This window comes from Rhamphochromis sp. 'chilingali' (genome assembly GCF_963969265.1).
Source record: "Rhamphochromis sp. 'chilingali' genome assembly, chromosome: 22".
Lineage (NCBI taxonomy): Eukaryota > Metazoa > Chordata > Actinopteri > Cichliformes > Cichlidae > Rhamphochromis > Rhamphochromis sp. 'chilingali'.
In genome coordinates this window covers 17,798,535-17,812,819 of record NC_137950.1, presented here as the reverse complement: position 1 = coordinate 17,812,819, position 14,285 = coordinate 17,798,535, and the positions used below count along the sequence as shown (strand labels likewise).

At 41.8% G+C, this 14,285-nt stretch overlaps 1 protein-coding gene across 1 annotated transcript; it reads left to right on the top strand.

Annotated features, from left to right (window-relative positions):
- The first annotated feature begins 1,082 nt into the window (after nucleotides 1–1,082).
- cpn1 (carboxypeptidase N, polypeptide 1) lies at nucleotides 1,083–14,012 on the top strand. The gene is made up of 9 exons (XM_080873850.1): nucleotides 1,083–1,519; nucleotides 3,090–3,286; nucleotides 4,864–5,019; nucleotides 9,088–9,264; nucleotides 9,382–9,493; nucleotides 11,481–11,620; nucleotides 12,644–12,743; nucleotides 13,584–13,702; nucleotides 13,821–14,012. Exons 1-9 carry the CDS (start codon nucleotides 1,285–1,287, stop codon nucleotides 13,929–13,931), a joined length of 1,347 nt encoding a protein of 448 aa, XP_080729976.1. The 5' UTR covers nucleotides 1,083–1,284; the 3' UTR covers nucleotides 13,932–14,012.
- Nucleotides 14,013–14,285: the final 273 nt, after the last annotated feature.

The following is a 14,285-nucleotide window of genomic DNA, read 5'->3' as shown; positions in this document are numbered from 1 at the left end:
AGGACTGGTCTCATTCACTTGAGCTTGTTTATTAGAAAGCCACTGCTGCCACATGCGAATGTAAAAGCCTTAAACAGAAAAGCACATTTTGCCTTCATCCACTTTTGTCCACCGTCACTCAGCCACATCTTTTTCTCTCCTGCTTTTCCCTCCATCCTTGTCGGGTTCTTCCTCTCTTTGTCTTTGTTACCTTTTTCCTTCCTTTTCCCGAGCCTCCTGTTGCTCAACTTTCCATGTGCTACTTCTTCTCTTGGCCCCACGTTTGCTTTCCCCTCTCAATTTTTTTAAGCTTCTGCAAGCAGTTGCACAACATTCTGCGAGGAAAAAGCTCCCTTTTTTCTCCAGCAGGCTTGATTGACAGCACCCCTTGCACGCTCTGCAGTAGTCGTAGTGTGTGTGTGTGTGTGTGTGTGTGTGTGTGTGTGTGTGTGTGTGTGTGTGTGTGTGTGTGTGTGTGTGTGTGTGTGTGTTTGTACGGGATGCATGCATCTCAGTATCGTCCTGTGCCTTTTAGAAGTTTAACTGCAGCATTTAGTCTTTTTGCAAGAGCCTGTGTTGGTATGTTTTTCTATGTGTTAGTGCTTTGGGGAAACAGAGCTACAAAAGCCAGTTTAAAGGTTGCAAAAGAGCTTTCACACTCATTCATCTGTGGACTTCAAGCGCATGTGCATGCACGTACACACACACACATACACTCACACGTGCATGCACGCACACGCAGGGGTTGTGTGTTGACTTAAGAGTTAATGAATGGATGATTGAGGGCTGCAGGGGTTGGGGAAAGCAGTGCCGTGGAAACAACCCCTCTTTCCCAGGAAGGGAGCACAGAACAAGAGTTAGAGACAAAGAAAGGGATGGAAAATGAGTGTCTCAGAGGCAGAATGAAATTCAGAGTGTGTGTGTCGAAAGCTCAGGGGGCTGTGGGGCAAACTACTTAAAGCAGAAGCATTTGAAGCCCCTAATAAAGCAAGTAGCATGTACTTGACAAGCACCCAAAGGGAAAGAGAGAGGGAGAGAAGCAGCTGTTGGAGGAGGAGAGTGAGACAAAGAAGGAGCAGGGGGCTGTCCTTACTTGCTCTTCACTGAGAGGACTGTATGTGGGAGGAGGCAGAGAGAGAGCTGGAGAAAAGAAGGGGCACAAGAAAGAAAAAGAGCAAGCAGGGAGCAAGCAGTATGTGTGGTGTGTGAAGGAGAATACATCTGAAATCCTGTGAGTGGTTTGCATAGTTGCAGGCAGCCTCTTCACCAGCCTCTCCTGCGCTGCACAACCTGGGCTAAGGGACCATGCAGCAACCCTGGACTCTTCCCTGGCTCTGTGCTCTCCTGCTGGGGCTGATGGGGTTCCTGGTGTCGGGCTCAGACTTCCAGCATCACAAATACGAGGACATGGTACGAGCTCTGTTTGCAGTGCAGAGCGAATGCCCCTACATCACGCGCATTTACAGCATCGGGCACAGTGTGGAGGGTCGCCACCTCTATGTCCTGGAGTTCAGCGATAACCCGGGCAACCACGAAGCATGTAAGTAACACCTGATCCGTTGTTTGACAGCCCAGTGACATGCTGTACAATGATTTCATGTTGCATTTTATCCCAAAGTGGATAATTGGCAGAAAACGTGATGGATGGAAGTAATTTAACAGCTTAATAATTTAATCCCAACTCCTCAAAAAAGCTGATAAACATCTGCAAATGATATTAATCTATGATAGATTTCGAATGCACAACCTGTGCTACTGGCTCCTCATCTGTCTTGTACTTTTTGCCACACACAATGAGAAGAGCTGGCAGGAGACTGAGTCTGCAAGAGGCTTCGGTTTTGTCTCAAGCTTTCGATTTTGCCTTTATGAAGCCGAACCACTGTGTGACTTAACAGTGAGGAGGAAAAGGTGAAATTATCCCGAAGTGGGTGCTTTGAACATCACTGGCTGTAAACTGAGGAAAACTCAAAAGTGAAAACAAAAAAAAAAAGGAAAAGAAAGAAGAAAGTGAAAGAATCGAGTCAACATCTGTGATTCATTTTGATTTTTCTTTGCCATCCGACCACTGACAAAATGTAGCAGATGACAAACAGAATCACTTTGAGTCATCAAGGATTTAACCCTGAATACACTCCCACAAAAACCACTGAATCAGCTCTTCAGGTATTTAGTTTGCAGCTAGTGTATGATTATATCCAATGTTTGCATTGGAAATTGGCCAAAATGTCATATCAAGGAAATGCTGTGGAAGATTTTTCCATTCTTGCATTTAAAAAAAAAGCTTGACAACTGAAGGGAATGGTTTTTTGGCTCCAGCCAAGCCTGCTTTTTTTCTGCGTGTTTGCATACTCGGAAGCTTCCTTCAGTAGAATTGAAGGATGTAGGCCTGTTCTGTCGCAAGGTGACCGAGGGTGAAAAACAGGAACTGAACACTTCATGAAGGGGGAGTGACCTGAGGTGTAGTCTGGGTCAAGCCTCCTGCACTCTGTACGAAGTTCATGCGTTTCACATACTGCTGAATGAGTGTGTGTGGGTTTTCTTTCTTTCTTTTTAAACTACATGCTGGAGCCAGCGCTGTTTTGTGAACTCATGGCCAGTTGGAACTGTGCTAAAGAAAAAGAGGGGAGTTGCAATGCCCAGCATGCCATTTGGATGCCTGAAACAATTAGTGAAGGGCGCTGATAGATTTGAAAGTATCAATGACGAAAAAAAACACAAGCGCTTATTCTTTGATGTGATGGTTTTAGTGTCAAATTTAGCGCAAATTTGTATCTAGTGTTAAGTCATAAGTCTGACCTCTGGCAACCGTGCTTGGGTTTTTTTTGCTTCCCTCAGTAGTGATTAATAAAGGGATCCTCAGGGGGAAGAAACCCTGCACAGAGAGCAAGGCTGAGACATTGGTGGCAAATACACATAACTCATCCAGATAATTCAATCAGCACAATTTCCAGAGCTTATGTCTGTAAGAACATCCTTATCAAGAAATTTCTGCGACTGTGGCGTCCTGCATGTGTTTCCTCAGGCCATCTGTTTTAAATGTGGTACTTGACAGCTCTGTGTGGCTTTTTTCGTAACTTCATGCCCCCTCTGCTTCTCCACTCCCTCCCCAGTGGAGCCCGAGTTCAAGTACGTGGGCAACATGCATGGCAACGAGGTGCTTGGGCGTGAGCTTCTCATCAAGTTCTCCCAGTTCTTGTGCGAGGAGTACCGAAACAGAAACCAGCGAATCGTGAGGCTGATCCACGACACGCGCATCCACATCCTGCCTTCCATGAACCCCGATGGCTACGAGGTGGCTGCCAGACAGGTAATTTGAGCTTTAGGCTTAGACATGCCAAAACAAAACTCCCTATGGGACCTCCCCGGGTGTGTTTTTTCAAAGAAACCGTCCCCCGTGCAAAGAAGAAGAAAAAAAAATCTATATTTTCTTTTCCCTTGGTTTTGTTCTTGGCAGTGGAAATATTAGAAATGTTGAGGTCCCTGAGTGAAACTAAACACCTGCGAGCCACACAGCTCAATCCATCTGATCTTTTAGGATTTCTAAACAAATACGTGTGTGTGTGTGTGTGTGTGTGTGTGTGTGTGTGTGTGTGTGTGTGTGTGTGTGTGTGTGTGTGTGTGTGTAAGACGAGCGACTACGAGTCAAACAGTAGTTGATGATTTTTCTCCACCGTTTGCTTGCGTCTGTAATAATCCCATCTATCAGCTTCCCAAGAAAGCCCCTAACTTTGTGTCAGGGGTAATTATGGGCCGTGAAACAACTGATACACACGCAGACTGCTGCAACACAAATACACACACAGTCTCTTGCTGGCTAATGATATGTCCTGAAGCGACCAGCTTCACATGACAGTCCCTCTCTTTGCCACTCAGACGACACATACATACTGCACTGTAATTAGTTGCGTCAGCAGATGTTTGGGTGCAGCAGCATCTGTTCAAAAACGGCAAGGCAGTTTCATTTTAAAGCATCCTTGGCGACTCAATGTTGTGATCAAGCTTTTAGGGAAAAAAACAACAACAAGAAGAAATCTTATCAGAAAATGTAAGCTATAGACACCAACACACAGGTCAGTTAGCTCTTTTGCAAAGTCTTAGAAAGTCTCACACTGAAATACAGAAGAAAGTCAAACCAATCAAAAAAGAGCTTCTTAAATTGCCCCCTTGCTTTACTTGATATATAAAAACATATAGTGACATTTAAGATTAAAGGTCCAAGCTAAAGATGCAAACAAATAAGAAAATTTCAAGGCACTCATAAAATAAAACAAGTCTACAGTTAGTGATGCCCCTGTGACGCTGCATTTAAGCAAAACAGACCTTTTAACTAAACTGAAATGTTAGCATCCTAACATGCTTGCAATGACAGTGCTAACTAATTCGATGTTTAGTTGGAGTATTGTTTACCATGCTCACTGAGGGGGAAAAGCTGTTCCCTTTAAGCCAGCTTTCTTCTGATTGCCTGTCCCTTGCATCCAGAAGGCATAACAGCAGGTAGGAGGGGCTTCTGTGCCCACAGCAGGTGTATGACATCATTAAGATCCAGCAGTAGAAAAAAAAACTTTGGGTACTTTTAATCGATTGTGACAGTCTATCTGTCCGGCTGTTAGCACACTCAGTACCATGGATTTGTTGCACGGTCTTAAAACTCCGTTTTGGGAAAAATACTTGACTGTTGTTGCTCTATAGATAGCCTCTGAGGACTGGGGAATAATAAATTCAGCTTTGTTTTACTGCTTCCGAGAAATTGGAGCTCATAACTTGACCTCCGGAAACCTTAACGTCACAAGCCAAAATATGATCATTTAATCATTCTGGTGGGAAAGAGCAAGATTACTCACCAGTTTTAAAAAAATGTTTTTTTTGTGATCTGTGCATCAACAGGGTCCGGAGTTCAACGGTTACCTAGTGGGTCGAGGGAACGCCAGAGAAATCGATCTAAACCGCGACTTTCCGGACCTGAACGCGCTCATGTACTACTACGAGAAAACCAAAGGACGAAACCACCACCTGCCCCTCCCGGACAACTGGGAGCATCAGGTCAGTTCTGCTGAATACAACTGAATACAACTGAATACAACTGAAACCGTTTGAGGGTGTACGTGTGTGTTAAAGTGTCCATGTGTGTACGCAAGTATGTGTGGCTCGGAGCATATGTGGGTGAGAGAGAAGGAGGGAGCGAGGAGGAGGATGGATGAGGGCATTTATCATGCTCGTGTGAGCGTGTGAGCGAAGCTGAATAATGAGCAGCTGTAACATAGTTGGGTTATCTTGGCTTTAACTTTGTTGACATAAACAAATTCATGAGATCTGCACTGGATGAGATTCCAGTGCCAGCTGTGTCTCAGCTAAATAATAAAAAAGTCCATATATTTAAATGTGAGTAGACTCAGGAGACTCCTTGGTCGGTCCTCTGTATCATTTTGTGACTTTTTTCTGCGTGCCTGTATAGCCTAGACCTGTTTGCTTATCTTGCACATAGCAGGCTATGGCTCTTAGCATAGACACTGTGGTTGCCCTCATTCGTATTTGGAGTCTTTGAAATATGAAACAGGTGGGGTAACTGGCAACCTAGCTCCGCAAACTGGAACAAAAGCGTTGGTAAGTCATATTAGTTTGCATATTTCTTTAGATGCTGGAGCTGAGAAAACACCCCAAGAAGAAGAAGCAACCCCCTGCCAACAGCCTTCTTCTTCTCTGGGTCATAACATGTGATTAACTATATGCACTGTTTATGAGGACTTTGAGCCTCAGCTAAACATTTTTTGGTTTTCATCACCATCATGAGAAGTTACAGTGAGCCACTCTGCAGCGTCAGAGTGTAACTGTTACCCTGAGGCACTGGCTGACTCCTCACTTTGCTGCTACTTTACCCAAAACTGTCTGCACATTGCTATGTCTGCACTATAAAAGTACAGATGCTCTCTACATAGAATAGACACTATATAAACCTGCCACACTTACACGGTGACTGAGACTAAGGAAGAAAAATGTGCCTCAGAGTTTCGGCGTAAGCAGCAGAGTTCAGATTGGCTGTGGGAGAGACCTGGCTTTATTCTGGGTGATTGAATGGCCTTTGTAGCGCAATGTGTACTTATTTCAGATCACTGAAGTGTAAAATGAACAGTGGAGAGTAACATGAGAGTGCGTGCTGTCAAACAGTCCACTAGCCTGCCAAAAAGTACATTTTAACTATTAAGGTCAGATCCTTGGGGGTGTCTCAACTGCAGCCTCCAGTAGGACTGTTGTTCATAGTTTCCTTGAAAAATAAAATTCCTCCCTCTTAAGGACAGTCAGTTTTTATTATAACTGCTAGATAGCTTCATGTTTTGAGAACTGAAATATGAACCTAAAGTTGATTATATCTTGAACCGTCCAAATTAAAATACCTTTAGCTAGATTTAGTGATAGACTCTAAAGAAAAGATGGATATAATCCTCGTAGAAGTGTCTTAAACATACATTTAAACCCTTCTTCTTATGGGGCGTCCCAAAAAGAATTCAACTTCACCGACTTACGTGCACGTGCGGAGGAGGGGCGGGGGTATTTCAGCTGTCACAGGGCAAGAGGTGGGTAGAAGCCTACGAGAAAATGACCCTCATTTGGTTTATGACCTCAGTGTTTTCCTTACGCATTTATGGTCTCACTTGCTTATGTCAAGTCTTATTAAATATAACATGTTCACTTTGTAAATTATTTATTAGGGGGGAAAAATGAAACAGGGTATGCTTTATGACAGGGTGTCAAACATAAAGCCCAGGGGCTAGAAATGCCCAGACAAAGACAAGGGTGTAAATTTGAGACTTCTAACTGTATTTTTGTAGTTTTAAATTGCAGCTTTTCCTATTAATAAAGCCCTTCACATGGACATTGATGCTAGCTACACTAATACAGTCACAATCAACTATAGACATTTCTGTTGGTCTACAGTAAAAAAAACTAAACATTTTCTCTGAATTAGTCGTGATAGTCTGTTCTGTATTTACAGGACAGTCTGAGCAATGAGCTACCGAAACCTTTTCTGTAATTTTACACGTTTAATTCTTATAATTTAAAACCAGAGTCGTGCTGATGAATTTCTTTAATTTAATACAGTTGCATGTTTGTTACCATGTCAGAAAAACTGAGGTGAATTCTTCTTTGTCCTATATTAAGATATCTCATGGATTAAAGGTGTAGTTTACTTCTTTATACTGGCAGAAATGGAAGTTTCACTGGTCCAGTTAAACTCAAAGTGAGCTGTATATGGTCTGTGAAATGAAAAATTTGAATGAGTTTGATATCTCGGCTTTAATCCAGTTGCCAAGTGGATTGCAAGCATGCAATGTGCTTGATTTCAGTTTATGAGGAGTAAATATTATCCTTTAGGAAACAAAGAAAGTCATATCAGTGCTTTAAAATGAATGCGTGATTGATTTCTCTTCCCTCAAAATAACTCTTTTCAGTGTTTTAAGCAGTTTTGACAGGGCATGTCATTACAGAGAGGTGGTTTCAGTATAGTTTTCTTTTTCTTTCCCTGTCGCCACACCACTTTTGTTCCCAAGCAAAGGTGGAAAATTTTATTTTTTAACCTCTAACTGCAAAACCAAAGAGCCAGGGAGTCTGTACATATGACTGTCTCCTGATGCAGAAACACAAAAGGGTAACTGTGCTTGTCTTACAACTGCTTTATTTATGCTGGTCAGGAATACATTCTCACATAAAGCCTCAAGCCCTGCAGGCTTGAGAATGCAGCTTTTACTAATTTAGCTAAGTGATGAAACTTTCTTCACTGGAACAAGTGCAAGACTAAACTGAGATGTGCTAAAATAAGACTGAGAACTGGGCGGCAGCACATTTTCCAAGTTTCACTTTCATTTCTCTTAGAAATACCTTATTTACAGAGTCCCAGAAGAGCCCGACATAAAACAAGGCTCCTTTTGCAAAAGTATCCACTGACATTTGACTGGCCTCCAGAGGACATCCCTCACCCAGTGTGAAAACTAACTTCAGACTGTCAGTGATCCTATAAGTGATCCAGAATGTTTGATTTGCTTCTCTTTGCATTTAATATGGGGTAGTATCCTCTGTTGTTAGTAGAGCTCTGCGATATGGCCGTGTCTGTCCTTCGTGTGTAACCCTACACCGCGGTGACAGCCCTTATTTCAAAGGATGCACGAGTATATATAAAGATCTACCGATAATAAATTCCTGCCGGCGTTCAAAACGGGAGCCAGACCTCTTGGTTACAGCTGCTCTGTTCAAGGTCACTGGGCTCTGATCAGCTTGATTATTCTTGAACAGAGTCAGACTGTGTTTATTGTCCTACATACCATATTCAAGGAGAGGTATTACGCCTCGTCTCCAAACGTGATAAATGGCTCTGAGAGTGTGAGGAGAGTTAACGCTGACAGAGAAAATAAATGGCAGCCCCAAGTGGAATTTCAAGGTCTGCAGCAATGCAATGGAGATGCCATCTGGCTGAGGCTGATCCCGTTCATGCAGAATTTGATGAATTAATTAGCAAAAAGATCAAAAACCTTTAAATCAGTTTGCATATTATGAATTATATGTACACGTAACTGTTGTGTTTCCACTCCTTTGTTGCTAAGTCCAGCTTCAGTTTGTGAATTTTGTATATTCTCATTAAATTTATCATTAACTGAAATGGTTGGTATTCTTTAACCATGAAGCTAACCATGCCTGATGCATTTAGGAGGAGCTAGGTGAATCATTAAATGTGCTTGAGCAAAGTAGAAGATTCTTTAAACTCTAACCATTTTTGCAAAATGATTAAGTAAAAAAGAAAGGCAGAGAGAAAATATGTCCATAAGGCAAAGCCAGAGGAAACCGGGGTTTGTCCAGATAAGCAGCCAACCAGAGAAGCCAGCAGCTTTGGATGAAAAGAAAACCAGATGTCAACCCGCTGATGTTGTTTGGGAAATATCTCAGGTGACGTAAAGGACTGTATGGGATTCTGCATTATAACTTATTTGATGATTTAGAGACATTTTGACAGGTTCTCAAGTGGGATTAGATTGTTTCATTTGGGGAATTGGAATAAAGATGCATGCACGTGGTCCTGCAAGTACAGTAAATCTTAAATGTCCTGCTTCTCATCCTCCCCAGGTTCAACCAGAGACTTTGGCTGTGATTAAATGGATGCAAAACTACAACTTCATCCTGTCAGCGAATCTTCACGGAGGAGCCGTGGTGGCCAATTACCCCTTCGACAAGTCGAGAGATGGCCGCATTCGAGGGCGGACCACCTATTCGGCCACGCCTGATGACAAGATCTTCAGAAAGGTGCGTGACAGATTAAAATTTCCAGATGTGACACACATCTCATACCGTCACTGCCTGTTGTGTGGGTATGAAAACACGTGGATGAATGGGCCCGTGTCCTTTTGTGTGTGATGACAGTTGGCGAGGACCTACTCATACGCTCATGGCTGGATGCACAAGGGCTGGAACTGTGGCGACTACTTTGATGAGGGGATCACCAATGGGGCCAGCTGGTACTCGTTGTCCAAAGGTGAGCAAAACGTCTTCTCCTGAGCAGAAGGGAAGACAACAGAAATGCGTAGTAAAAGCACAAGAGACTCACTTGGAGCAGTCTCTAAATTATTACTGAGGCTGGCTTTCGTAATTGAATTAATCGTAATTGAAACTAAATTATTTACACGTTGTTTACATCTATTTTTGGCCAGTGAGTCTGCATCTGGATTTATATTATGCTGCTTTGGCACCACAAAAGTTAGTGCTGTAGCTCAACACCAACAACACTAACTGTTGTCCTGACCTCTTAGGTTTCCAGAGAAGTACTGGTTGCCAACATTCCAGTATGTACAAACTCATAATATAAACAGCTACTTAGAAAATAAACTATTACACCCCCCAGACATTTTGGAATTTGAAAGCCAAAGAAGATAATAGCTAAATTATCAGTTTCAATGAAAAATGAGCTGAAAAAATGCCCCGCCACACGAGCACACAGTCCTCTATCCTATGTACAAAACACATTGTTCCTTGCCTACATGCAAAATTTCCATGTGCTGTGGAACAAACGCTGTAATTCTCCTGCTAAAGAAAGACAAGACCATCTGAGTGATGGCTTCCTGCTGTCATTACCTTCAGCATGAATGAAATGCACTGACTGGCTCGCAAGGCATGCTTCTCCAGTGTCATCATGCACTGGGTCTGCGCTTGCCTTAAACCCCCTTACCTCTTGCACACTGCCAGCTAGCAGTAGAGCGGTGGACAGGGGGTGTAAAAGGCACCCATTCAATACGATCCGCACCATCAGCAGGCAGTGTGCAGCACTCTGAAAAAGTCTTGAGTCACCTCTAATTTCTTTATATTTTGCTTCCAGGAAGCCAGACCTTGAGCAGTAGTTCTCCAAGCTTTCTGAAGGTCTTTCAAAGTTCTTCTTTAGACTTTTTATTTTTAGTGGAGTCTGTGGACCTGAACATTTTCAGTAGACGCCGTTTTTTTTTAATTTGATTTTTCTAGCAATTATTTATTTCATGGTCCAGGCTTTAAAGGGTTAAAGTCTACAAGGCAACCTTAGTGGTGACAATTCCTTTTTTTCTTTAAGTAAAGGATCCTTTAAATTTTAACTAAGGTGGAGAGGACCTCGCCTTTTAGTGAGGTTGAAACGAATCATACGGCTCAGCTGGCCTCCCCACCGCTCTTTTTTTTGTGTAAAATCCCATAAACTCTCTATAAATGGAACTGAAGCTTGAAGAGAGTTTTGAATTTTGTGAAATTTCTTGTTATAGCTGAAAATATGCATTAATTAAACCTCCTCCTCCATGCTGGCAGAGTCACACAGCCTTAGGCGCTCGCACGAAACTTAAACTCCTCACCCTCTCATGGTTCGCTTAAAGGCTGGAAAACTTGTGTGCTGCTTTTTAATGAAAGCTTACAGTAATGCACTGTTACAGTAATGAATTCTTGGAAGTTAAAAAATACCAAGTTTATCCAACTCTCTGGGCATATATTCAGTTTCAGCTCGGTTAATCTGCAACTGCAACAATAACAATCCCCATTTCTTTGATGCGTAAGTCCTGATCCAGGCTGCTCTGGTTTCTCCTCAGCACTGTGAGTCTGATGAGCTTTTCACTTGAGTCATGCGAGCTTTTGAACTGACTGAAAACGCCCAGAGTCTCACTTAGAAGCAGCATGCTATGTTTATTTTACCAGGTCTTTATGCTCCAAGTGTTATGTCAGGGTCTGTGGGGTTACATATGAACCTTCCCTCCCTTCTGGCTCCTTGTACATTTGTTTTTGATGAAAAGTGGAGCCATATTGTAAAGCCAAAAACAAAAGGTTTTTTTTTTTAAAGCAACTTATACTCCTACAATTTTGAACAGCTTCCTCAAGAGGCAAAGCGTGGTGGAAAAAACACTTTGAATCTATAAATATAACTAATGTGTCCTGTTGCAAAGACCTAGAAATCCAAAGTGAAGAGCCACATTAATACATTTATTGTCCTCCTAAAATATTTATCTGTGTTTCAGGCATGCAGGACTTCAACTACTTGTACACAAACTGCTTCGAGATCACTCTGGAGCTGAGCTGCGATAAGTTTCCTCCGGCATCAGCACTGCCGAGAGAATGGCTGGGCAACCGGGAAGCGCTGGTTTCATACCTAGAACAGGTTTGACGAAATTTGGCAAATCAGAGTTATACTGAAAGAGTATTTAATTTATTGGAGCTCAATGCACCACACATACACACTATTACACATAAAAACCCAACTGCCAGGAGTCGTGAGTCTGCTGCCCTGGTGTCTTGTGAATATTGGCAGTCGCCTCTGGGATAAAGTGACCAAAAAATTAGATGCGTGAAATTCTGTGTAATATGAGTAATCTGACTTTTAACCTTCTTCGAGGACGGAACAAGGCCGTGGTCTGAGGACAACAACATGTCCTTTATTCCACTGAGATTCAAAAAGCGATGCTTTGCCACTAATAATGTTTCTGTAAGGGTGGGCCCCCAGTTGCATACATTTTTTGCAAAGCACTAATTAAACAAACTAAACTGGGCCTGCAGATGCTGTTCTGGTCTTTCTTTAGCTGCTGAACACTGCTGAGCCTAAGGAGTGTTAATTAAGTCTGAGGTGTAGAAATGTAGCTTAGGATTCCTTCATATTCACTCGTATTTATTAGCACATACAGTATTTTCTTTAAAAAAAACATATTATTTAAAGTATATTCAAGTATAATCTTTCTCTTGTAAACATTAAGCAATAATTTTGAGCAAAATGCAACTGAAATGTATAAATAATTAATCATTTGGGAAAATATGTTTGGTATAAACTGAATGTATACTGAGAAAGTAAATTTAATTTGAACAGATTCCATTAAATCTAAAGTTTTGTAACAAATTGTACATGCAATCAAATCACTTTAAGTCAGTATTTCAGACTTTAGGTTTCAGGGTTTTGAGCGTATGTGCTAATAAACATGAGCAAGTGCTGAAAGCTTTGAAGAAACTTTCTGGATGAAGTCAAATGTCTTCAAAAAACTTAAAGAGGTCCAGTCACCTTCCTTTTTTAAGCTCTTAAGACTACAGACAGCTTTACACATCAAACAGATGATAGGAATCCAATTTCCAAACCTTAGATTTTATTAAATATACTTCAATATTTGAAGTATGTACACGTTTTGTCTTTTCTCAGGTGCATCATGGGATAAAAGGCATGGTGTATGATGAAAACAACAACCCCATCAGCAAAGCAGAGATCTCAGTAGCTGGCATCAATCATGACGTGACCGCAGGTAACAGGGACTTTTGGTGTATATGTGGTTGTTATTTTTTTTTCTTGATAGGTGTGGAAGCTGGATTTATAGTGACTGATTGTCTAGTGTCCCAGCCAGTGAAATAGAAGACCAGTGTTTGATAACATCCGGTGTCAGTCTGTCATTTCAAAATGAGACAAGGACACATACTGCATGACTAATGGCAGGCACTAACAATAACTTCTGCATGAATCGAATGCCTCGAGCAGCCAGAAGTCGACTTTGAGTCTCAGTTCCATAAAAATATGATCCTTTGGAAATAAACCAGAATGAAACAAGACGCAATCTCGACAAGACTTTTAGCGATGAACTAAATGTTAGTATGATATCCAGATTTTAAAAGTGCATTCAATCCTCACACGCAAAAGGACAGTCGAGTGCATCTAATGGTGCGGTGTGGAAGTCAAGCACAGATATAACGGAGCAAGTCATCCTCTACTGGTCAGTGGTGGAAATGCAACGTGAGAGAAATTAAAGTCACCTATCAAGACACTCACCAGCCAGTTCAACAGGTGCATCTCGCTAGTACAGGGATAAACCCCCTTTTTGCCTTTAGAACTACTTTAATTCTTCATGCCACATATTTAACAAAGTACTGCAAACATTCCTCAGAGGATCCATATTGGCATGATGGCATCGCGTAGTTCATAATCAGTTTCCAATTTGGCACCTACAACTTTCTTTATTTAGTGTGAATTATTTTTTTATGTTAAAAAACTACCGTCATTGTCGACATATTGGTGGCACTCCAGGAATATGTTTAATTAAGATACAGCGACTGTACAAGTCTCATAATTTTCCTTACATGTGCTCCTTCAGGAGTTGATGGCGACTACTTCAGACTTCTGTTGCCAGGCACTTACACTGTAACAGCCTCTGCACCCGGTTACCTCCCTTTCACCAGCACTGTCACAGTGGGACCAGCTGAGGCCATACAGGTTGGTTTCTGCTCGTATGGTTGGTCTGACCAAACTTGAGGTTATTGTGTGGTGTCTGTGTTTTTATGTCTACTAAATAAACTAACTCACACCTTTTATTCCATCTGGTCCCTGACAGCTTCATTTTTACTTGAAACCAGCACCAAAACAAAACCTGAAGGTGAAGCCGCACCACGGCAGGAGGAACCTCTCATCTCCTAAAGCTCCCTTGAAGCTTGGCCCAAGATGAGGCACGGACAATCATTTAGAGGGCACACAGTCATAAACAAATACACAGAAGAGCTCGTACAAAAAACATACACATGCATACGCATATGAATTATGTAAATGATACACAACCTTAACATACCTTTGTAGTCCTAGCGTCTATTTCCTTTTTGGGTTTTGTTTTTCTGTATCAAGAAACTGTTGAAAGGCTGGTGTATTTATCCAACAGTTTTAATTTGTATGAACACAGCTAGCCTGTATTTGTAAAGGATATTTTTTTGGTTTTGATTACAATAATTTGATGGTAAGTGAAAATGAAATTAAAGAAATGTTTTTACCATCTGTATTTAAGACTTCTTTATTATTGCTGGATTAT